This window comes from Calonectris borealis, chromosome 2 (assembly GCF_964195595.1).
Source record: "Calonectris borealis chromosome 2, bCalBor7.hap1.2, whole genome shotgun sequence".
NCBI lineage: Eukaryota > Metazoa > Chordata > Aves > Procellariiformes > Procellariidae > Calonectris > Calonectris borealis.
The window spans coordinates 25607844-25630285 of NC_134313.1; the positions used below are offsets into that span (position 1 = coordinate 25607844).

Genomic DNA, 22442 nt, shown 5'->3' on the forward strand with positions numbered 1-22442 from the left:
TAATATCTACGATATAAACTAAAAACAGGTTTGAGTAGTCAATTAGCTGTGATTAATTTGTTCCCAGATGCCTTGGGCAGAGCTAGCTCTCTGTTTAACTCTGGCTATGAATACAGGTATTCTTTAAGTTTGTCCAAATTTGTGTTAATTCTCTCTGGCACAGAGCTCTGGCCCTGAAGGGCACCCAGGTCGCACCAGGTCAAAATGCATCCATCCTCCTCATACCTGAATCCTCTCTCCTGTCTACCTCAAAATGACCCACAGTAGGTCAGCAGACTGGTTTTCCTTGATCTCCTGCCCTCCCCTTGAGCAAGACAGTATATCTGAGGTGTAGGCAGGATAAGATGAAGGAGGTTTTAAGCTAATAGTCTCAGGGCGGGGAGATTCTCAAGCATAAATTGTCTATATGTAGACTCCACCGTGGAGGTGGTGCTACAGGCACTGAAAACCAGCTGTGATTTACCTGTCAGTGCCTGTCCTTGTGCTTTGTGCATGGGCATTAGGGGCCGTCTGTGCTTCCCGTCCTTCTGTCCCCCCCAGTAGCCCTTTGCATGGAAGAGAGATGTTTTAGTCTGCTCTAAGGCTGTGAGCACAGCTCCTTTTTCCAAACCAGCTCTTTTCGTTCTGAATGTGCTTAATAAAAATGCTTGGGCACTTTTTTTTATATTTTTTTTCACACTATACTTCAGCTAAACCACATTCCTCTCATGACCAGCAACCTCATCAGTTCAGCCTTTTTTCTTGTCCCCCTCTTAGTGTGCAGCCTCTGGATCCCCTATGGAAATCCTGGTACTTGCCCAGGAAGACCTGCTCCCCATTCTCTGCCCCCTTAACTTCCTGCTCATCTGAGCTGCAGTGATCGAATGTACTACCTGCCTCATCATGTCTCCAGATCTTCCTGACTCTGTGGCAGATTACAATAGCTTGAGTTTGGGGATGGATTAAAGCATCTCTAAGTGCTTCTGTACTGGGATGGTCCTGAATCTCTTCAGCTTGGAAGGTAGACTGAGGGTCTGTCTGTATAAAGCATACTGTAAGGTCACATCTTAAAATGTGACTGGCAGCAAATGCATACTCACAGCTTGAGCACTGCTCAACGGATTTAGAGCAAAATCAGCTGGGTGAGCTTAAACTGCTTCATTAGATGGAGGCAGACACTTAAGTTGCATAAAACAGTGTAAATGCTTGGTCTCAAAGTGAAATGTTTTTCTTGTTGCACAAACTGGGAGAGGTGCAAACATTAAACAATAGTCTTTGAATCATGGCTAGTACTCCTCCTTTGGTATTTCATCCAGACCACCAGTGAAATGGGTACAAAAGTATTCTGCAAAATGGGTGGTTTTAAATGCCTTTACCTGACTGAATCAGTCAAGTTTAACAGAACAAACATTTGAGGCAAATATTAAATTTTGTGGTTTTATTGGAAAACTATTGGACAAGACAGAAGCGGTAAAAGCAGTCTATGCATTTATGAGGAGAGTACTAATCTATTTAAAATAGTACATAAAGCTCATCTAAGAATTGAAAAGAGGAAAAGGAAGGATATTCTAATATTTGAAGTTATGAACAGTTATAAAAGGAATTATTTAGTGTAAGACCTGACAATAAAAATAGAGGTAAAAACATGAGATTCATAAATAGCCTCAGTACCAGGAAAACAACTTAATAATGAAATATATTTATTTGTGAAATAGTTTTGGGTAGGAAAAATAAGTGATGGACACTCTTTCATTTGAGTTTTTTAAGGCTGGATTGGACAAAATACAGAAAATACAGTCTACGGATCAGTATGTATTTTCTGTCTTTAACTTCTCCTGTTGTATATTATCCCTTTCTTAAAGAAACAAACAAGAAACAACCCTAACAGCTTTCATGTCTAGGAGGCAGAGGAGTTGTTTTGTGAGCTGGCTTCTCACCATTTAGTGTCTGCTAGTGGCAGAACCCACATATCACATTACTCTTTATTTCTATTTGTGCTGGAAAAAACCTACATATGGAGATAATCGTAAACGATCACTCTCCTAAGAGAATGAGCAGCTGACTAAGTTATGTGTAGTACCATTATGGCCCTCCCTTAAGGCACTTAATTGCATAACGTGCAGAAAATGGACATTTTCTACCATTTTTTCAATTTAAGTTGAAATTCACATGCTGCAGTGAATATATATTCATTCAATAATGGGAATATATATTCATTCAATATATAGGGAATATATATTCATTCAATAATGAATACAAAACAGCCTGTTTTATGCTGACGTATGAGAAGATGAGGGTGTTTCAACATAACAATTAAACTCCTGAACAAACTCTTTTTTTCCCATTTTCTACCCAATAATTTTTATTTGTCATGATTTGGATGTAGTGTCAAGTCCTAATATTTTTCATTTTAAATACTCTGTATTTCCAGATTGAAGAGTTTCATGAGCCTTCAGAAAGGCTCTGTTATATGGATACAGATATTTTACAGCACCTATTTACTTCCCAATTTGTAGATATTAATATAAGCATGACGCAATCAAGGCATGAGATGAACTCAAGGATTTCATTAGGATGTGTTGGTTCTGTAATGTTTAATCCTTGACAGATCATCTCCCACATTTTCTGCCCTTCTCTTGATCTAGCAAGATATCTGCCACAACTCTCAGTGGGAGTGGGATCTGCCTAGTTTTGAAAATTTTACCTTAATAATTAGTTAAAAAGCTAAAAATGTTCTGATTCACCCAAAAGTACACAAGTCGTCTCAGACGACCAGGGATGCAGTCTTTGCTTCAGCGACTTACAGGCTGACAATTTGGGCTTAGAGCTGTGCATGTGTTGTATTGCTAAAACCAGTGGTTCAAAACCAATAAGATTCAGAACAATGATAAATTGCTTGTTTTGTTGCCAAGCTGTTGCCAGCTTACACTTTGACACAATTTTTTGTCTGTATTTCTGTATTGTTGTATTCTATTGCTGACCAATTAAAAAAAAAAAAAGACTATTCCTCACTCTGACCAGATCTCAATCTCTATAACTGTCTATAGCTTTTTTTAAAAAAAACAGGCAAACAAATGAACAGTTGCAAAGACACATTAATACTTTTCAGCACAGCAATTGCCCAAGTTCCTTGGTCTATTCATCCACAGAGTTGAACATAATGTTCAGTGATTTATTTCCCACATCAGTATAATGGTGTAGGAGGAGACACACAGCTTCTGTGACAGAAGGGGAACAAGAGGACGCTGGCGTGGGAAAGGGAAAATTGGGGCTGGGTGGTAGGAAGTTAGACTCATGCTACGGTGATGGGGCAAAATCATGGTGAAGTGGAAGTGGGCTAGGAGGAAAGTGCGAGGGTGTAACATCACTGGCAGTGAGGAGGAGAGGTGGGGAGATGGGAGGCACCTCACCTGTGGTCTGAGGGATGGTGGGAAAGGAGCAGAAAGACTGGGGAGCTGAGCACAGGGGTTTCAGCAGGGCTGCATTTAGGAGCTGAATTTGGGATGCAGTAAGGGCTTTAACTCATATATCTGGTAGGCTTAGCTGTGGCCTCTGGATGGCCACTTACTCTTCTGCCAAGGGTTCACAGGGTCCTAGGATAACTCAGGTTGTAAGGTACCTCAGGAAGTCCCGAACCCAACCGCCTGCTCACAGCAGGGTCAGCTTGGAGGCCATCAGGTAGAGAGGAGATGGTGGGGGAACGTGTTGGCCATCTAGCATATTGTCTTAAACTGCCTTTTCTGGAACAGTTAATGTCTTAAGCAGCTAAATGCACCTGAGGCTATGAGCTGGAGCCCAAAGGAGCTAAGGAAGAGGAGCAGAGCAGCTGTGAGGGCTGTGCATTTCTCACTGGGTTCCTGGGGTACACCTTGGTGCCTGCCATTCGTTTTGCCAGCCAGGGAAAGCTGCAAAGCCAGCAGAATACAAAATGAGCAAATGCCAGCCTGCGCTCCTGGGGCTCACAGCCTCCCTTCATACCCCTCCTCCTCTGGCCCATCATTTCTAGTGAGCCACTGTCTGTGTCAAGACGATCTGCCCTCAGTTTCTTTGATTTAACCTGGTTCAAACCCACGCAGCAAATTGAAGAACATGAAAGACTATTTAAAAGTCAAACTTACGGAGCTTAAACCCCAGAAAATTAACAAAACAGAAATAAAATTAAAATATTGTGTTAGCCAGTGTGTAATAACAAGGTGCTCTTTTGACTGTAATACTGTAACTTGCTTAAAATTCAGCCCTGAAGGTAATAGCCAAAGTTTGCCAGACTTCTGATCAGTCATGTTTGTCCTCTAGCATCTCATCCAGTCTGTGTAAGTGTTCTCTGCTTTTTCGCTTAGATTTACCCCATTTGCTTTTCTTCTTCACTTGAATGCATATGAAGTGTTTGTGGCTTATCCACAGGGACAGTTGTCTTTTGTGTTCAGAGTCTCTCCTGGGTCTCACTCTCCTCACCTTGGTGTTGCACCTCCCCCCCTACTTCAGTTTTTCCTCCAATGTCAGATGGCCTGATATATCTTCTTAAAACCTCTCCTATTTTTAGATTCCTCTACATATTAAACATCATAAAGACCATTAATTATACATACTTTCTGTTAAGCTCATGATCTCTTGTGCATTACCAGCTATCTCTGGAGAAAGAGCTTGCCACATTTGAATGCATTATTAAAGCGGATTACAGGCTGAGTGACAGGTTTCATTATCTGGATGCATTCCAGTGCCTCCCTGTGCCCACTGCCAGCCTCAGAGATTGTGATCCCCCCAAACTGCCATTTGTCATCTCCAGAGAAGTAGGCAGTGGAGCTTTGGGCACGACTCATCTCACCCCAAATTGGATGCCAACACTGGAATTGAACCCTAAATTGTTTACTAGATCTCTGCTGAATGCAGAGAGCCTAAACAAGGGGGTACTAAAAAACAAAAATCACTGAGGCATCAGTTCATTAAGTAACAGGTCTTTGCTGTGACAGTGACTGCTGGGTGGGTGGGCTGAGGTGGAGTTTGGGAGAGCTATGACAGCAGGGAGACAGGGCAGTGATTAATTTCTGCACTATCTTGGGTTGCTGCTGCTTCTTTCCTGGTTTTTGTCCTCTCTCTTTTCTAAACCTGGGTAGCTCTGCTGTTACCAGTGTTGCCTGGATACCAGTGTCTTTTCTCCAGCAAAGTTGTCACTGAAACATTGAATAAAGAAAACTCTGTCAGGCAGCTTACTTTCAGTGAGGCATTTTCAGTTGAAGATTCTTTTATTGCACTTATTCATTTGCATAGATCTCCATCACCCTTGATACAGTTTAAATTTATGACTTTTGCTATATCTGATTTTCTGCTGACTGGATAACACAGACATGATGCTGAATTCCAGTTCTCTGTTTACCTCTTGGTATGAACCTCCCTAGATTTATCTAGAGTACATCTACTAGCTAACCACAAATTAAATTTTCCATCAGAACAATATGAATAATGAGGCAAAGGTGGTTGCAAAAAGGTTGAACTGTTATTTCAAGAATAAACCAAGAATTTCACACTGTAGGCAGGAACAGAGCTTTTGTAACAGCATCCCATGATTTAGGTTCTATGTGTCCCTTCACTGTCCCTCCTGGGCAGAGTCTTTCTTTGAGGTTTCTAAACGAATCTAACGTTACCAATGCACCTCTCCCAAAGGCTTTTCCTCATCTTTTACATAGGAGCTATTCAGCCTCTTTTGCTTCTCCTTAGAGGTAGATGCTCCAATGTGTGCTGGAACAGAGCCATCTCTCCCAAGTGGCCAACAGTCTCATCTATCTTAAGTCCAAACCCCTTCTTCCCTTTCTAGCACATGTCCACACTGAGCTGCTTACCAGAAATCTGGCCTAGTCACTACTGCTGCTCACCCACCCACTGCTGCCCATTCCGAAGAAGCAGGGCTAGGAGCTGGCAGAGGGGAGATGCGAGAGCTGAACAAGGGAAAGAGTTGCCCAGGAACAGGAGGTCATTTCCAGGGCTCACTTCCATTTTTCTCCTTCCTCATTACAAGACACTCTAGAAGACCATGGGCAGTGCTCTTGTATGGTACATATATTGGTCCTTCCACCTGCTTGTTTGCAGACATCATGACCACTCTTTTAGTTCATACTAAGCAGCTTTTGCAGTGGCTTCCTTTCTCTCGGTTGTACTGCTGTTACTTTTCTTATACAATACATTGGAGTCTAAAGAAGCAGAATTTTATCTTTCTATGAGGCAACTTGCCTTCAGCAAGTCCATAGAGTGAGTTGGTGGCAAAACGGGGAGCAGAATGGTAAGGCTGATTGGTGCCCAGCTTTCCTGACACTTCCACATATGACTGAATCAGAGCAGTTTAAGCAGTGTCTGTGTGGGAGATGGGAAGGGTATTGTATCTCTTCAACCATGTAAGAGCCTGCTGGATACGTTTAAAATCTTACAAAAACTGAGGGCTGGTTGGTTGCTGGAATGGACTGCTGGCTGGTTATATCATGTTATGGTGCAAAAACAACAGCCATGAGATATATTTGTACTTGGCCCAGGGCAGCTTTTTGTTATAGCACTTGGTATTCTATCAAATATAAAAAATGTCTTTATATTTCTGTTCTAGGTAGTGCATTTATTTCTGTCTTATTCCTAAAGAAGACCATGAGGGCTGGTGATATATTGGGTAAGTAAGCGTTTGCTAATATGGACATGTGTGTTGCCATATGCTTAGCAAGCTGTAACTCTCACACAGCCCCCCACCTTCACACTCCCACTTGCCCGAGCAAGTGTTTCGAGGCAGATACTTTCAAAATTGGGAAGAAGTGATAAAAAGAGAGAGAATCTTCAATGCATATGGAAAAGACTGCATTCCCAAATCCTCTGCTCTTATAACCATAACTCATTCCTTATGTGTCCTTTTTGCTCAAATTTATTTTCATTGTCTATTTTTGCCTCTGAGGTTGTATTTAGCATTATCTTTATGAGTACAACACAATTTTAATAAAAACATGAAACTATTGAGGTATTCATTCAAATATAAGATTTTTTTCTTCTTACTGCATAGATATGGCACAAAAATTCAAGCTCAATTAAAAGTGACAACTTCCCTTTTGGTATTAATTTTATCACTTCAGAGAACAAATAATCATGTTGTCAATGTTTTGTTGGGAAACATGGTCTTCACTGTAAAAGCATGTCAACGTTTCGTCTGTGTCCAAGATTTTTTTGTGGATCAAAACTGCCCTGCTTGAACACAGTAATAGTGAGAGACAAACGTATTTAAGGATTTGGGCTTTACACAAGCCATCTCGGCTGGGAGAGTGCACCTGATGTTGCTACAGTATTTCTGTGCGGTTCCTAGCACCTAGGCTTGATTGTCCATACTATAACAAGGACATCCCAGCTGTTCTCATAAATGTTTTGGAGAGATCTGTTCAATATTCTTGCAGGAATACTATAATATTTATTTAGGTTTGGGATCCAAGTTTTCCAGCTCAGCTGCTACATTCAAAATCCCACCTCCCTTGACTGATCATGTTTCCCTTATGGCCTTATACATTGTGTGTTGCTTTAACCAGTGTTCAAGCACTGATTTATTTTATTTCTGTGAGTTCAACTTTGCAAGAAGGATTTAACAATGTTGCTACATTCCATAGGAATGAGCTGTATGATGGGAAATATGGTAATGTTTTTGCAAGCACATAAATATAGAACAGTTCTGCTTTTCCAAAGGAACTGTGTGTGATAGCAGTGCCAGCAAAGTCCTCCGGATGTGCTTTGTTTGGTATTCCTGAGCCTTGTATTCCACACCAATTTATAGGTTTGCCAAGAATTTTAAAGATTACTTGAAAAAAAATTGATTAGCTAATATCTTCCTTAATCCAATACAGTTTATGAGCTCAGGATCGGCTCACTTCTATCTCAATACCTCGATGAACATCTGTGTTTGTCAGCTGGCTATCCACAAGGCAGAACTTCCAGATTTTTATTAAAAGCACAATAATGCAAGTTTGACCTTGAAAAGGGGCCCTGGCAACCTAATGGCTGAACAGTCTTTTGCAAATCAACCTTTTATAAAACAGTTCATAGCTTTGCAAATACAACAGGGAGTGGCAAAATGTTGGCTTCGTGACAGCTTCACATGAGCATTGGACTGGAACATATCTGTTACGCTTGATGTTTCCCGGGCAGGTCCATAGCTGGTGCAGATCTCTGTGGCCACACTGACTTCAGGAGAACTGTGTTTATTTACCCTGGTTAATGATCTAGCTGTCTGCCTCAGTAAGCAACTTGTCCTTTCAATTTAGGGTAAGTTTATGTGACCTGCTTTGTGCCTGTGAGAAATACAAAGGATCGATTCTCCTTTGTCATGCACTTGGTATTAGAATTGAGAGTATTTGAAAATGCATTGCTGAGTTGGAACCCTAGTTCATGAGGCTTTACTGACAGCTTTTTTCATATTTCAAAATCCTTTGAGTCTTTAATAAAAATTACACTAGATAAGACCACAAATGCAAGGCAACTCAATTACCTAAGCCCAGATCTGATTAAATGGACTTAAATTTTCTTCAAGAAACTATTTCCAAGTCAGCTGGAAAACAGGGATGACAGTGATTAACAAACATTGTATTACCAAAATAATGTGTCCTTTTCTTTAAAGGAGGAACACTGACAGTAACAGGGACATACTTGTCGGTGACATTTGCTCCAAATGTACCCCAAGAGCTCACAGCAAGACAAGTACAGAATTACTTAGTGAGCTGGCCTTTTTTGGTATATTCGGTGAGTATCTGGTTCATACTACTCCCTAAATCAGAAAAACTGGGGTTATTGGGCTTTTTGCAGCATTATGAATTAGTGGCAGAAAAAATGCTCCTGAAGATAAGTTGTGTGATTCTCATAGGAGAGAGAGCAAGTCTCTGGGTCATCGCTCCAGTCCCCAACCTGAAAATAAGCTGAACCAAAAGTCTTTCAAACTACGTTCCAGGGAAAGTCACAGTTGCGCAGGATTAACAAGAATTGAAAGATTTTGGGTTTTAGTGGGCTTGAGGGAAAAACTAAATACTGGCACTGCTTGTATTTCCTATATATATGTTCATGTCACACTGTCTGCATGTACATCTAAGTTACTGTGCTTTTCTGGAATGTGATGGACTTGTGCTTTTAAAAATCAGGCTATGTATGCTCTTGGTCCTGCTTTTTTCTTTCATATCTGTTTTATCCCCATGCTGCTAAGCCTGGCCAAACGGAGCTTTGTATGGAGTTGAGATGTGGAGAGGCAGCCTGCTCCACTTCCACTCAGGTTAATCTGAACCTGAGTTTGAATTCAAATACAAAAATACCATTTTGATTAAATACCATACGTCTTCTTTGATGTATTTAATTAGCATCAGGAACAAGACCAGAGTGAGCAGGAGGAATTTCTCTCTCTCTCTCTCTTCCTCTGGAATGCTGAAAATTTGTTCCTCCAGCTGAATGTAAGAGATGGAATATAGGAGCTTCAGAAGCAGGTCCTTTTTTCACAGTAAAGTGACTCACTTGAGTTAGATTATTAGCGCGGTGGATTTTCTCAGTAGGAAGCTCAGTTAAAAAGCCACTGAGTAGATAGTTTAAGGATCTTAATCTTTTAGCCAGCCTGCAGGCTTTAAATGCACCTTTACTATCCATGAGACTACTGATTAAGCAGAAAGTACATGCTAAAAAATCTTGATCCTCTTGCTCAATTTTTTGTGCATTTTAAAAGCTCCTGAAAGATGGTGATACAGCTCAGTGGAAGAAATTAATGATCATGCTACATAACTCATAACATGCACTTTCAACCACGCAGTGGAGAGGCTTTTGAAGGCAATGCCCAAGAGTTTTGGGGTACTCAGTAAGGGTAGCTTCAGCCTCAGCAAGAGCTTCAGCAAATCCATGTAATCAACAGAGGGAGAAGGACTTCTTTATGAGGTAGTTCAGAACAGGGGTCTTGGTGCTCACTGGAGGACCCTCTCTCTTTCCTACTGAATATTCCCCTCTACCATGCAGTTCCACCTATAGATACTAAAACAGCCTGGCATTTTAGGCACTAATTTTAAATTGCTTCCTCACCCATTTGTGTAGAGGTGGTGGAGTGAGAAAACTCTCCATCTACGGCCAGTGACACCAGAAATGTCTGTGCTGTACGGTTTTCACATTTTCTTAAAACCAACAGGTTGCTAGAAAAGGGCTTTTCCCCATCTGAGGACTTTTTTGACTTTGTTTCAAGAAAAGTTAATAGGAACACAGTTGAATGCCTAGGAAGACTGTGCTGTCTAAAGAGATGTTAGGAGACTTAGGAGTCTTAGGAGACTTCTTAGGAGACATTATGAGGAGGTCGTAGGTAATCTCCGGACTTTCTTTCCCCTCTTCTCCCTTTTCCCTGCCTCAGACAGCATCCAATTCTACATGTACAGCATGGGTTGTAGGGAAGGATGGAACAAGTACACAGCAAATCTTGTTGACTCAACAACATATCAAGCTTATTTGTTCCTTCTGCTCCCTGGATTCATCTGTTTTGAGCTTCCTCTGTCCGAAGAAAAGGGAGAGTGAAAGGCTCCACAAGAGACTCTGAGATACCAGCCTGATTATCCTGGTATGCTGCTGGAAGTTCAAGCAAACCCTGCTGTAAACATTCTCTTTGGGCAGGGAAGCAGCTCTTCGTAATTGTTTGTAAAATGCCTAGCACAGGTTGGCTGCTGAGATACAAAAAAGCGCAGCAGAAGTTGCAGAGTTTCCAGTATAAATATATACCAAAGAATCAGTACAGCAGTATAATGCAGTCCAACAGTCTTTCTAAAAGTAGCCCCGAAGTGCGGTCTGCTGAGAAATACAAAGCCCCAATGGTACAAAATGTTCTGTGTGGGTGATAAACCATCCCCATGTGGCACTCCACTGGCATCAGAGGAGTTCTGCAGAAATAGCCTCTAGTTCTCACATGAGACAACTTTGAGTCACCTTCCGAGACTTTGCAGTAGCATAATCATGTCTGAGCAAGAATGACTATCCTAGCTTGTTTTTTTTCTTTTGCTTATGTGCACTTTGAGTCACTGCAGAAGACATCAATTATAGATGAAGCTCTTAGGTTTCCCTAAACATAAGCATAGTGAGTATTGGGTTGTTAATATTTAATCTCTGTAAAATCAGGTTCAAAGCATTTCTGCTTTTCCTTCAAAGTGCCTATAAGATCCTCCTGGTTCATTGGTCTCTATGTTGCTGTATATCCCAGAAAAACAGTTGAGGCAGACAATGTGATATTTTGTTCTGATGCCTTCTGGTAATGCTTAGAAACATGGAAAACATCATTATTATAAAAAAATGTTGATGAGAGGTGGGCTTGAGGAGACTTCAGTAGAGATTAGTTATAATAGCAAAAATGATTGTAAGCAGGTCAAGTTCCTTCAATCCCTCTAAACAGAGTATGTGAAGCTGATATAATCTACGCACTCCCCATTCCTGGACTTTGTATTTAACACTATCACAGCTATCAACCATGAGAGCGAGCACTGTTGTGGGTAATTCTCAGGACACAATCGTAGGTAACAGCTGGGGCACCCCAGGAGGGTCCCTGTCTGCGTGAGGTCCTGTTAGGAGCCATGCACTCTGCTTGCAGCGTGACTCAAGGTGATGGCCTCTCCCTTGTCATGTGATTAAAGGTGACCTGTTGGTGGGTCACTGAGTGGCAGAGAACCATGGAAGAATAGTTTGGCTGCTGGGCAGCACAAGGTGAGAACTAATTGTTTGAATTTCATGCTTAGTGTGCGAGACTTGACAGAGCTAAGTAAACTTAAATAACAGCCCTGAAAAGCAAACACCAGCTTTCTCCCCAGGTTTGGCCACAGGACTGCCACCTCTGGCCCCACACCACTGCTGTTCTTGGGGCTTCCCCAGGAGGCACAAGCAGCCAAGCAACAGTGACTTGGCTCGGTCGAGGTCAGTGGTGCTCGGCACTACCTGCCACTCCGGGGGTCGGAGTGAGGTGGAAGAGGGAGTGCAACACCAGAGCTGGTGTAATGGAGTGGTTTGAGCTAGCAACTGCCCCTGGGCTTGGTTTTGGATGGTTGTTCTTGCGTAGTTTGAAATTAAGTCACAGGGCAGATGATGGTGCTTCCTTCTATTGGCATTGTTATTAAAGTTGTCTAGGTGATACAAAACGACAATACCTGAGGTGTAGCTGGCTGCCTGCAGTAGGACTGTCTCATGTGTTTGTGCACACTCTGTGGCAACCAGTGTGACGGTCTGGGAGAGGTGCTCAGGTTTGCACTGGGGAGGAAGCAGGTCTTGCAGTGCTGTCTCACCTGGTGCCATGGCCCCATCCCAATCACACCATCCTGTGTGTGAGTCCTGAACTGGCACGTCATGGAGGAGACATCTCTGGAACATCTTTCTTAGCCTGGGTACCTTTCCATGTGGGAAATATTTATTTAGCACAGCTTTCTTCCATTCTGTTAGCAACTGTTCACTGTCAAAATAGCAGCTGAAGCGATTTGGAGGCTGTTGTAGCTGCAGCCTGATAATGCGATATTCCCCTCTGGCCCTAAGACATGTTTGCCAGTGGCATGAAGAGCGAAGCTTCTACCTTTACTTCTCCTCTCGAGTTCCCTCAAAACCCTATTGTAGTTTTTCACAGGAGGCCAAGATGAACTCACATGCCTGCAGATCTTCTATCTTCTGCAGACTTCTGCCTTAGTTCCTGATTTAGACATACCCAGTGTTACACTGTTGAATAAAGCTGGGGAGGCTGGCCAGGTTACTTGCTGTGAGACTGAGACAAAGGCCTCTGTTCTACCATCTGGTGGCCCAGCTCTCACCTTTGGGTGCAAGCCTGGTGGGGAGGGATGTTGCTCTGGAGGGAGATGAGGCCAGCACTCCACAAGAGATTGCAAAGATTATTAAACAAGGATTAATCCAGGAATGCTTTTTTTTTTAACCAACAGCAAAATGTTTTATTATACTCGACATATTTTACAAAAAACCCTACAGTTTGTGCTTTTTTTTTAATCTTGTGATAAATATTTGACATTTTTTAAAGAAAGAAATTTGTGTTTTTAATGTTCTGAGATGCAATTGTCTCTCGGTTGTCTTTGGGAGCAAGGATCAGTGTGAAGGTAAATAAAAAATGCATTAAAGCATAATTATGTTCTGTTCATATTTTTGAACACTGCTAATCTGGGGGAGGTGTGAGTGTGGTAGAGAATTTTAGTAACTGAATGTAGCTGATGGCTGCTTTCCTGCTGCAGTCACTCTCCAAATGAGAAATCAGCTATGTTACATTATATAACTGCCGCTAGTAACTGTTCAGTCGCTTCTTTGGAAATTTCGTCAGCGCAACGCCCAGGTCTTTTCAAGTCTAGTGCTGCCTTATGGCGACTGTTGGTTTAAAAGTGGAGTGGCATTATAAAACATAAATTAGTATGTTGGTGACGAAATGAAGGAGATAGACATGAGGTTTTTCTATGACTTGTTTTGTTGGTAAAAAATGACAGTAACCAGATTCATTAATGATGACAATCTCATTTTCTGCCTTATTTCCCCCATTTGATTACTTTCCAACATGCACAGATGAACTTCTCTTTCTCCATGCAGTCTCTAAGGCTACCAGGCTTCTGAGCACCTCTCAGTGCAGAGTTCCATCATCCCTGTTTTCATGAGTCTTCTGGGCTTCACAAAAGCTTTTTGGCTCTTGCACTTGCTGTTTTCTCTAGGCATAGAAGGGTATTTGGGCAATGTGGGTGGGAGGGAGAATACCCATGCTTTTGAGATGGCAAAAGGCAAGGGTTACTAAGGGAATCTGCAAAGAGACACATTATCAGCAAGTCAGTAAATTTAACTGTCTGTCATTTAGCTCTCAGATGTTATTGAAGGAGCAAGTTTGGACCATTCACAGTGTAGGTAAAGCTGCTTCAGCAGCTGCAGATGTCCTGCAGTGTGGTCTGCTAGTGTGTCGTTGAGCTTTTCAAGGCAAGCTCCTGACAGGTACCAGTGATTTGAGAACCACCACATGAAATAAATGTTTTCCTCCTTACGATGTATGGCAGAAAGTTTGAACAAAAAGACAGTGTTTGGGGGGATTTTTTTTAGTAGGATTGGGAGAAGGCAAAGAGGGTAGCAAAAATAAGCTTGCATGTCACAAAGAGTGACATTAGGAATACCAGGACTAGAAGGAGAGACTGCTGTTCCTCCAGGTAAGTGCTTTACTCCGTAGGAACTATAAACAAGAGTTTCTATAAGAATTATTACCGATAAACGTGGGTATCTGCTGTCACATTAAAAAAGTCTTCTCAACCCTACCAGTGACAAAATATAGCTGGAAGTGAAAAAAGAAAAACTAAAGAAATAAAAAATGCTCAAAGTTTAACTTTTGCTAGAATAGGAAAGTTAAATGACAATAATTGTTTGATAGCTCAGTCAACTGGCAATAAGGTTAGTTTTTAGCAGAAGATGCTTAATGAAGTAATTTGCCTTTGAACCATTAGAGCAGAGAAAATGAATGTGACATCTCACAGACTTTGAATGAAGCATTTATTACATAGTTTCACAGCTCTAACTTTCTTCCCTTTTATTTCCAGATCTTAGAAATTATGATATTCTGCATTCTCCTCTATTTTTACAAAAGAAAGGCTGTGAAGCACATGGTGGTTTTGTTAATGATGGTAGCACTACTGGGTAAGAACATTTTATTCACTTTAATGTTCTTGTCTGTTACTTGATAATCCCTTGTCACTCAGTCTCCCCAGCTAGTTTAGACCAGGGACATTTCAAAGCAGTGTGCTGAAGGAGGATCGTTGAAACATTTCACATGATTCTTACTGTGGTGTCTTTTTGAAGAGAAAAGCTGATTAAGAAACATAGTTTCTATGCTTATCGCTGGGACTATTTCTTTTTACAGATTTCCTGAAATTAATACGCTGTGTGCAATGGTGTTCTGAAGCTTTTTTTAAATAACGCTTTAGCTTTAGATCCCGGGAAAGGGGACTGTTAGTTTTAGAGAGCAGGCTAGCTGTGAAGTCAGTTCTTTAAATCAGAGCAGCTTAAGACTTTGTAAGCACTCTGTAAGCAAATGCAGTGATATGCTGTGACTGTACAGGAACTTTCTTTGAATTATCTATGCTTGCATATGCAACATTTCATACTTTACCACCTTTCCAGAAGCATAGCAAGAACTCAGTGGGCCACTGAAGTTTGCCTTCTGATTAACGTTGCCACAATCAATACCCAGGGAAACAAGGGAGATCATTTTATCAGACAGCTCTCAATAAAGTTAAACTTGAATCCGTTTTGAAAAATGTCAGGAGGTTATCTCTAAAGCTCTACTGCTTGCAGGCATATATTAAGAATTTGTTACCACCCCATGTTTTCTCCCATGCTTGTCTTGTCACTTGCCATGAAACCCTGATGGGACACCATGTTTCTTTGGTTGAATTGAAAGGTGCTTGAACTGTGCCACTGAAGTCAGTGGTTATATTTTCACCGAGTTCAGTGGGTGCGTGTATCCGTCTGCAAAGATTTATAAAGCACATTTCCAATGGAGCCGATCATGAGTGTTTTGATAAAACAGAATTTCACTAAAGTGTGCCAGTTACACAATTTGGATTTAACTGAACGTGAAAAACCCTCACAGATTTATTAACTGCCTGCCTTCAGATCCCTGACTGGTTTCTTACCCAGCTGAAAATCTCAGTCTTTCAAATCAACTTTTTTGGGACAGTCTTCCCACTTATGTTTTCCAGCACTAGGAACATTAGGATCTGTAGCTCTGCAGAAGCCTTGAAGGATTTCCATGCTCCTTGCATGAAGCAGAGATGGAAGAGCCCCTAAAGCCTTAGGTCTAACTGTTCGACTGCTCTAGGTTTGGAGAAGTGAAGTGTGAGCCCTGCCATCCCTCAGCTCCGAGCATGGAGCCTGGGAGCTTTGGCAGAGCTCACTTGAGCTGCTCTGCAGCTTCCAACCCTGCCATGAGGAGCGTGAAGTGCTGCTGGCTCCTGAGCGATGAGCGGGTCCAGCCTCCTTGTCGCATAGCTGGAAGCCTGAAGATTCCCAGATGGGCTTCCACACTTGACTGCAGCAGTTCTGGGCAGACCCACCGTGATGGCTGCCCCAAGCAAGGTTTACACATGGCTCTGGGAGACCTGGCCCGTTGGGCTGCGTAGCCCTGTGTGCTTATTTTGCTGTGGAGCCTGCCAGCCCTGATGCCACTGGTGCCAAAGGGACATGGGGAGCTGCTGAACAGCAGCAGGGCTGCAAACCTGTGCCCCCGCAGGCACTAACGGCAGTTTGGTGGTCAGGCTGCAATCAACCAAAAATAACAATTTCAGCTGGTGGCTGCTGAGGTTTTGGTGGGCATATGCAGCTTCAGCAAAAATGTGTCATTATTTCTGCTCTATTAAAAAAGACACAAACAAACAAGTTCTGTTTCATGGGAACTTTTGAAATACTGACATTTCCCTCGAGCAGGAAACCCAGAACTGTGGCTGGCTCCGGTTCCTGCAGCCGTCCTGGTGCCTGGCAGTCCCCACAAATCTACACTTAGAGCCTTCTGCTTGCTCCCTGACCTTTCTGCTGAGCAAAGTGATGGGGGGCTGAGAGAGGGCCCAGCAGCTTTGCTCCCAGCTGTCTGACACATGCACCGCCCTCGGAGGGCCCTGACTGTGGGAGGGGTGGGCGAGACTTGGGGTCTCTGTGCAGAAAATTCTCAGTGGGAGCTTGTGGAAGGGGATTTCTGCCTTTTCTCATATCTGCATAGATACATTCCTGGTGGAGGGTTTGTACAGACGTAAATGAAATGTAGAAAGGTTTCTTTAAAAAGAAGGCAGTCTTTGTGCTTCATTGGATATGAGAGCTACTTTCATTATGAAGAAAATACAGAGGTGATCAGAAAATCTGCAAACGTTTTGCTTAGTACAACTCTGCAAGTTCATTTGGTCAGAATTCTCTTACCTCATATATATATTGGGAGTTATCATAAGTTTGGGGGGAAATACTTCAGATTAAAGTGGGATTTCTGAGTTTCCTGCCCTAACAGCTGGAAAGTGACATCATTTGTCACATGAGCCTTGGGGGGGGGTCATTCTATCAGAGATAGGAAAACCATTTCCTAGGTTTTGAAACTTATTGCAGGGCTACTTTAACTAAAAAATCATTCCACTTTTCAAAAAACCCAAACCAACCAACCAACCAAAAAAAACCCTGATGCTTTCTTTTCTGGTTTGTTAAAATTTAAGGGATGGAAAATGTCCTTTCATCAGAAACAATTTTCAGCAATCTTTACCCTTAGTTGGACAATTCAAACTACTAATTTTTACCTGTAAGTGTTCTTTTAAAATAATAACTTCCTCATGTTAGAGTGCAAATCTCAATTTTTATGTAGGCTGCTTGTTGGGGCTTGAGTGTATTTTTTGGCTTTTTATCATACCATTAACACCACTGCAGGCCAGGATTTGACCTCCTCTGCTCACTTTTACTGCTGTGTTTGTTAAACTACTCCACCTACTTCCGTTACAGAGCAAGAAGTGAAGTACTAGGTGGAAAGGTTGTCATGAAAACAGTGAATTTCATGACGGTGAACAGGATCATCACAAGATGTATGCAACTCTAAAACTCCCCCTGAACTTTTGGACTTGCTATAAGAAAAATGCTTGCAATCAAAACCACAGACCTGAATTTGTTCTTCTCCCCCCACTTTTCCTCCCAACCCTTGGCCTGAACTTTTTGCGCAGTGCAGCTCTCCCTGCCAATTTGAATTTTGCAGTTACAGGAGGATGAATCAGACCACCGAAATCCAACACTCCTCAGCTCTGGAAAAGGGTGGAAGTGGATCCCAGCTGGGGGACGGTGCTCCTGACGATTAATTACCTTTCTTCAAAGATCATCTCTGCACCTTGACTCTTCTTATCATTTTTAGTTTCTTTTGAATTTGTTACATTTTATTTGCAGTAATCACAGCCTACTTGGGTTAGCTTCAACAAACCAAGAGAGCGCTCCAAAATGAAATCTAAAGTAACTCTTAGCTGAACTGTCAGCCCCTTTTAGAAAAGATGTATATTGCAAGACTTCTCTGAACCCGCGACATGTATTAAAATCATTGCCTGCTGTCAGAGATTTGTTTGTGGTGACGCAATGACAGTGACTAAATGGATTGAAAACACACTACTGAAGTATTCTATTCAGTGGGCTAAATGCAGTAATGGTCTTAAGAGCCTGGCCCCTGAAAAGAAACAGACCCCTGTGTTGGTTGCCTGCTCTCTGTACATAACCAGTGGGGAGAGTTAGGTGCTTTGTGATGTGATCCCAAAAGTCAGCTTTGGCCAGCTTTGGCCAGCTCCCGTCTCAGCAGAGAAATCCTGAGGGTAAGAAGTTATTTTACGCTGCTGGTGTCACATGCAGGCTGCTATTAAGAGGTGTCCCAGCTGCTTTGAACAGATAACGAGACCTCTCAGACCTCTCCTGAATAATGCAACATGGGCTCCCAATTAGCAGCTGGAGCTAAATAAAGTATGTCTAGAAGATGTGGAGGCTGTTGTACCACCTCTGGTAGTCCAGTGTTTAGGATGTGTGCCCAGCAGTGGGAAGTAGATCCACTTTCCTCTACCTGATCTCACCCTCACTCACACACGCACACAGAGTCCTACTTTGCAAGACTCTAGCTGACTCTAACCTCAGCTACCCTTTGAAAATGGGTAAACTTTAGGTCGATGCAGGGTTGCAGACCTCAGTGCTATAAGAACTTTCAAGCAAAACACAAAGCACACATGGAGTTAAGGCCAATCTGAGTTTAGGCAGTGGCTTAGTGAGTGTTTATAAAATCACACGCTTGGCTTTAGGTGCCCAAATCCTACCTCAGTGTGTCTTTAGGTGATGAGCTCTGTGTCTCGGACCTGGCACCTTGTCCTCCCTCACTGATGCTCTGAGGTCCCTGCTGTGAATCCTGCCCTGCTAATCTCTCCCTTTCCCTTTCAGCATCGCTGACTGTCATTGCTGTAAAGGCTGTGGCCTGCATGATAACACTCTCTGCGAAGGGGAAAATGCAGTTAACTTATTCTGTTTTCTATATCATGACTGTTTTAATGGCAACTTCTTGTGCTTTCCAAGTCAAGTAAGTGAGTTTCTACTTATCTCCTAACATTTGTACCCATTTATCTGTCAGTTTTGTTCAGTACTGATGTTGACTCCAGACCCAAGTTGCACTTAAAGGCAACAAATTCCTGGCGAAGCCTTGACAGATGCATGAATTGCCTGCAGCTGATTATATTGTTAATTTAGGCTTTATGTCTCAGTTTATAATTGATTAGTTACACAAATGTTACCTCATCTCATTATCACCTTACACAAGGTCTTCCCAAATTTAGTTCTAGTTTTGGCACAGTTTTTGAACTCATGAAATGAAATTTATGTTTATGTAATATTATTTTTTGTTACTTTTAGCAACCTTCATTGCTGAATAATCAAATGGCCACGTTTACCCTCATTATGCAACTCTCTTCCCTAGCTTATGTCACTTGTCAGACCGAAGAAGAGAGTTTACCCCAACTTTCTCCCTGCCTCTGTTAAATCTTCATGTTGCGCTTCGCTACCCTCTATGTCTGTATCTTTTTAGGAAATAGTTAACTTTTAGTGTGCAGGGGACATCAGAGTTTTCCCTGCTGGCCTCTGGCCTGTTAAGTGATTGTTTTATGCTGCCTTTGCAGACTGCTGGGGGTGGCAGCATGGTAAAATACAGCTCGCAGCTGAACAGAGAGTCCATTCCCTTTATGCTGGTCCCTCTGCTTCAGGTGCTGATAGCATCATTCAGTAATCTCATCTAGATTGCTCCAGTGAGTCTGAGTGTTTACTTGCATGATTATTTTCCGGTAGAAGAGCCAACCCAGCTTTCTCGTGGCAGAACATACCATTCCCATGTGGAATCAGAAAGTCCATGCGTTATTATGCAGTGACTCTCCACGGCTGACTCAGGAACTCCCCTGTAGCAGATTATAGAGTGATTTACATCCAGCTTGTCTTCACTGGGAGAAAAGCTCAGGGCATTTACAATAGGAAATAAAAGCTTGGTAAATAGGAGGCTGCTGAATTAACCTCTCCTTCTTGCCAGTTTTTTCTTTCTTTCATTTGCTGGGTCAAAATTAAAACAGAATTGAAATGTGCCCATTTCATCCCCTGGGCTCAGTGTCTCTCTCTTCTCTGTTGGACACATTTTCTAATGGAGACAGTGCTGTCAGTCTAAATTTTTCATTTTATTTGTTTCCTCTTTTATTTTATTTGACTGTCGTGTGTTAGCTCAGAACAGCCTGTGCTGCAACATCCTCCTGGATTCAATGCTGGGCCTTGGTATTACTGTTTTAGTCCCTGTGACCAAGTTTGTTGCAAATGGGAGAAAATAATGAGGTGTTTTCAATGACTTCAAAATCCTGACTATCCTGTGGATATGTAGGATTTCTTTATTTTTAAAGCACCATGGAGACTGTTCAACAGTTGCTAAAATAACCATACAATTACTTTAATGGCTAAAACAGATCCAAGCTTGGACTTTTACTGTGCATATATATTGTACCATTGAAACATTTAAGTATGGTTCTTTTTATAGGTTTTGAATACACTCTGCAGCCTCCTGATTTTTCTCTTTCAGTCTGAAATGCACCATTCACATAATAGAGTATCTGCTGGTGCATCCAAGAGTTCACACTCATGATTCATCACCCTATGGGTAAATGTTGATAGCTCTGGTCTCCGTACAAGTGGGTTAATTGCTTTGCCTTTTTTATCCGCTGATGCAGACTGTGCAGGCTGCTCCATGGCCAATGTCTCAGTCCTGCATTTGTGTGCAGTGTACGCTCCTGTAGTCCTGCACACTCTTGCTCGTGATTCTGGTGAGGGTTTGTATTGCCTTTTTGAGGAGCACAGCAGAGAGTTTCCAACCCAAGCAGCACAGGCTTGGAGCCACCTTCCTGGACTTTTCCGGCAGAACAGAGTGTGTCTGGGGTATGATTGCATGGATAAATATACAAATATGTGTTTTAGCCAAGTTGGATTGAGCAGTAGCAGCAATGTGGACTTCAGCAAAGCGAAACAGTTCCTACGAGGACTTGCGTGTTCATGTCCGTGCTGGAAATATACCCTTACACAACCAGTTTAAATTAGAGCAACTTGTCCCTGGCCGCTCACAGGCAGTACTGCTTCCAAGAACCGATGCAGACCATAAGCAGTAATATCCTAGCATTCCTCCCTTATCTGTGGCAGACAAAATTTTTCCAACACTGCTTCAAAGGACTCTCCAATGACAGCCTATGGCCAGAAGAATCCACTCCAACCTTCTTGTTTTCGCCCATTTGTTTGTAGTCTGCAGAGTCAAAACCGGAAGGTAAATTCCATATGCGTACGCATCTGTCCAGGGCTACTTGCTATTGTGGTAAGAAATGGTCACACTTATTGTTAAACTGACATAAAGTGACTTAACCTGACTTAAAGTGCAATGAACCTCCTGTAGGCATGAGGTGCAATAACACTTCTCTTCCAGGTTCTTGAATCAAGCAATGCATCTGTACGAAGCAACAGCAGTTGTGCCCATGAATTTTGTGTTCTTCACCACCAGTGCCATCATCTCAGGTTTGCTTCTGGCCTTCTGCCTCTACAGAACGATTTTGTAAACATCAAATTTTCAAGAATTACTGCCTGTGCACAGGAACACAAACCAGTCATATTTGTCTTCACAAAAAGAAGTTTTTCCTAAGTTACAGGTGTTTAAGTTCTGAAAAATGAGTAAGTTCACAACTTTTGAAGCAAAATAAAGGTAATCAAATTCTAACATTTCCAGAATTGATATGTACAATTTATTCTGCCTTCCTGGCTTACCTGCATTTATCCTAGCCTCATCTTGACATCCAGTAAATGCGTTTACCATGTGCACACCAGCCTCTCTACATCCAAACTGGTAGAGTAATTTTAACAGCCTGGCAAACTACTCAGATGACAACCAGCTGTGTTTCATAGTAGTTAGTGTATATTTCGTTTCAGAAGGTGGAATTCTAGGTTAAGTGAAGGAAGTAAAATGACTCCAAAGACCTTTTAAGCATTTAACATTTTATTCTGGGTGAGAACTTTGAACTCAGCGTTGTTAAAGAGGGACTGCAAATCTTGGAAATGGTACAGTGTAAGAACATGAGCAGGGAGGACGACTAAGATGCAGTATCAGCAATGAGCCAAAAAGATCATGTTGTTAGAACATTTATGACTCATTTTAACACACACTGGGGGCTTTCCTGTCATTGCTGTGCAGGAGTTTCTCATGCAGAGCTGCCATTAATGAGAAGGGGAGTTAGCTTCATGCACAGACTGCCTCAGCACCTGTGTTAGAAGAGACCTACACTTTGTGACTAAGAGGAGACTTGTGCCAAAAGGGGGTTGCGTTCTTGTGACCATATGGGGAATTTGGCCTTGTGCCTCCTTAAAAGATCGAGTACCTATTCAGGAATGGCTTAATAGCTTTGAGACTG

At 42.1% G+C, this 22442-nt stretch overlaps 1 protein-coding gene across 1 annotated transcript in view; it reads left to right on the plus strand.

Moving 5' to 3' along the window:
- Positions 1 to 22442, plus strand: part of NIPAL2 (NIPA like domain containing 2) — a 50124-nt gene that overhangs the window by 24966 nt on the left and 2716 nt on the right. Inside the window, 5 exon segments of the mRNA XM_075144588.1 lie at positions 6566 to 6625; positions 8603 to 8724; positions 14529 to 14625; positions 18916 to 19051; positions 21467 to 21555. Coding sequence (XP_075000689.1) covers positions 6566 to 6625; positions 8603 to 8724; positions 14529 to 14625; positions 18916 to 19051; positions 21467 to 21555 — 504 coding nt within the window.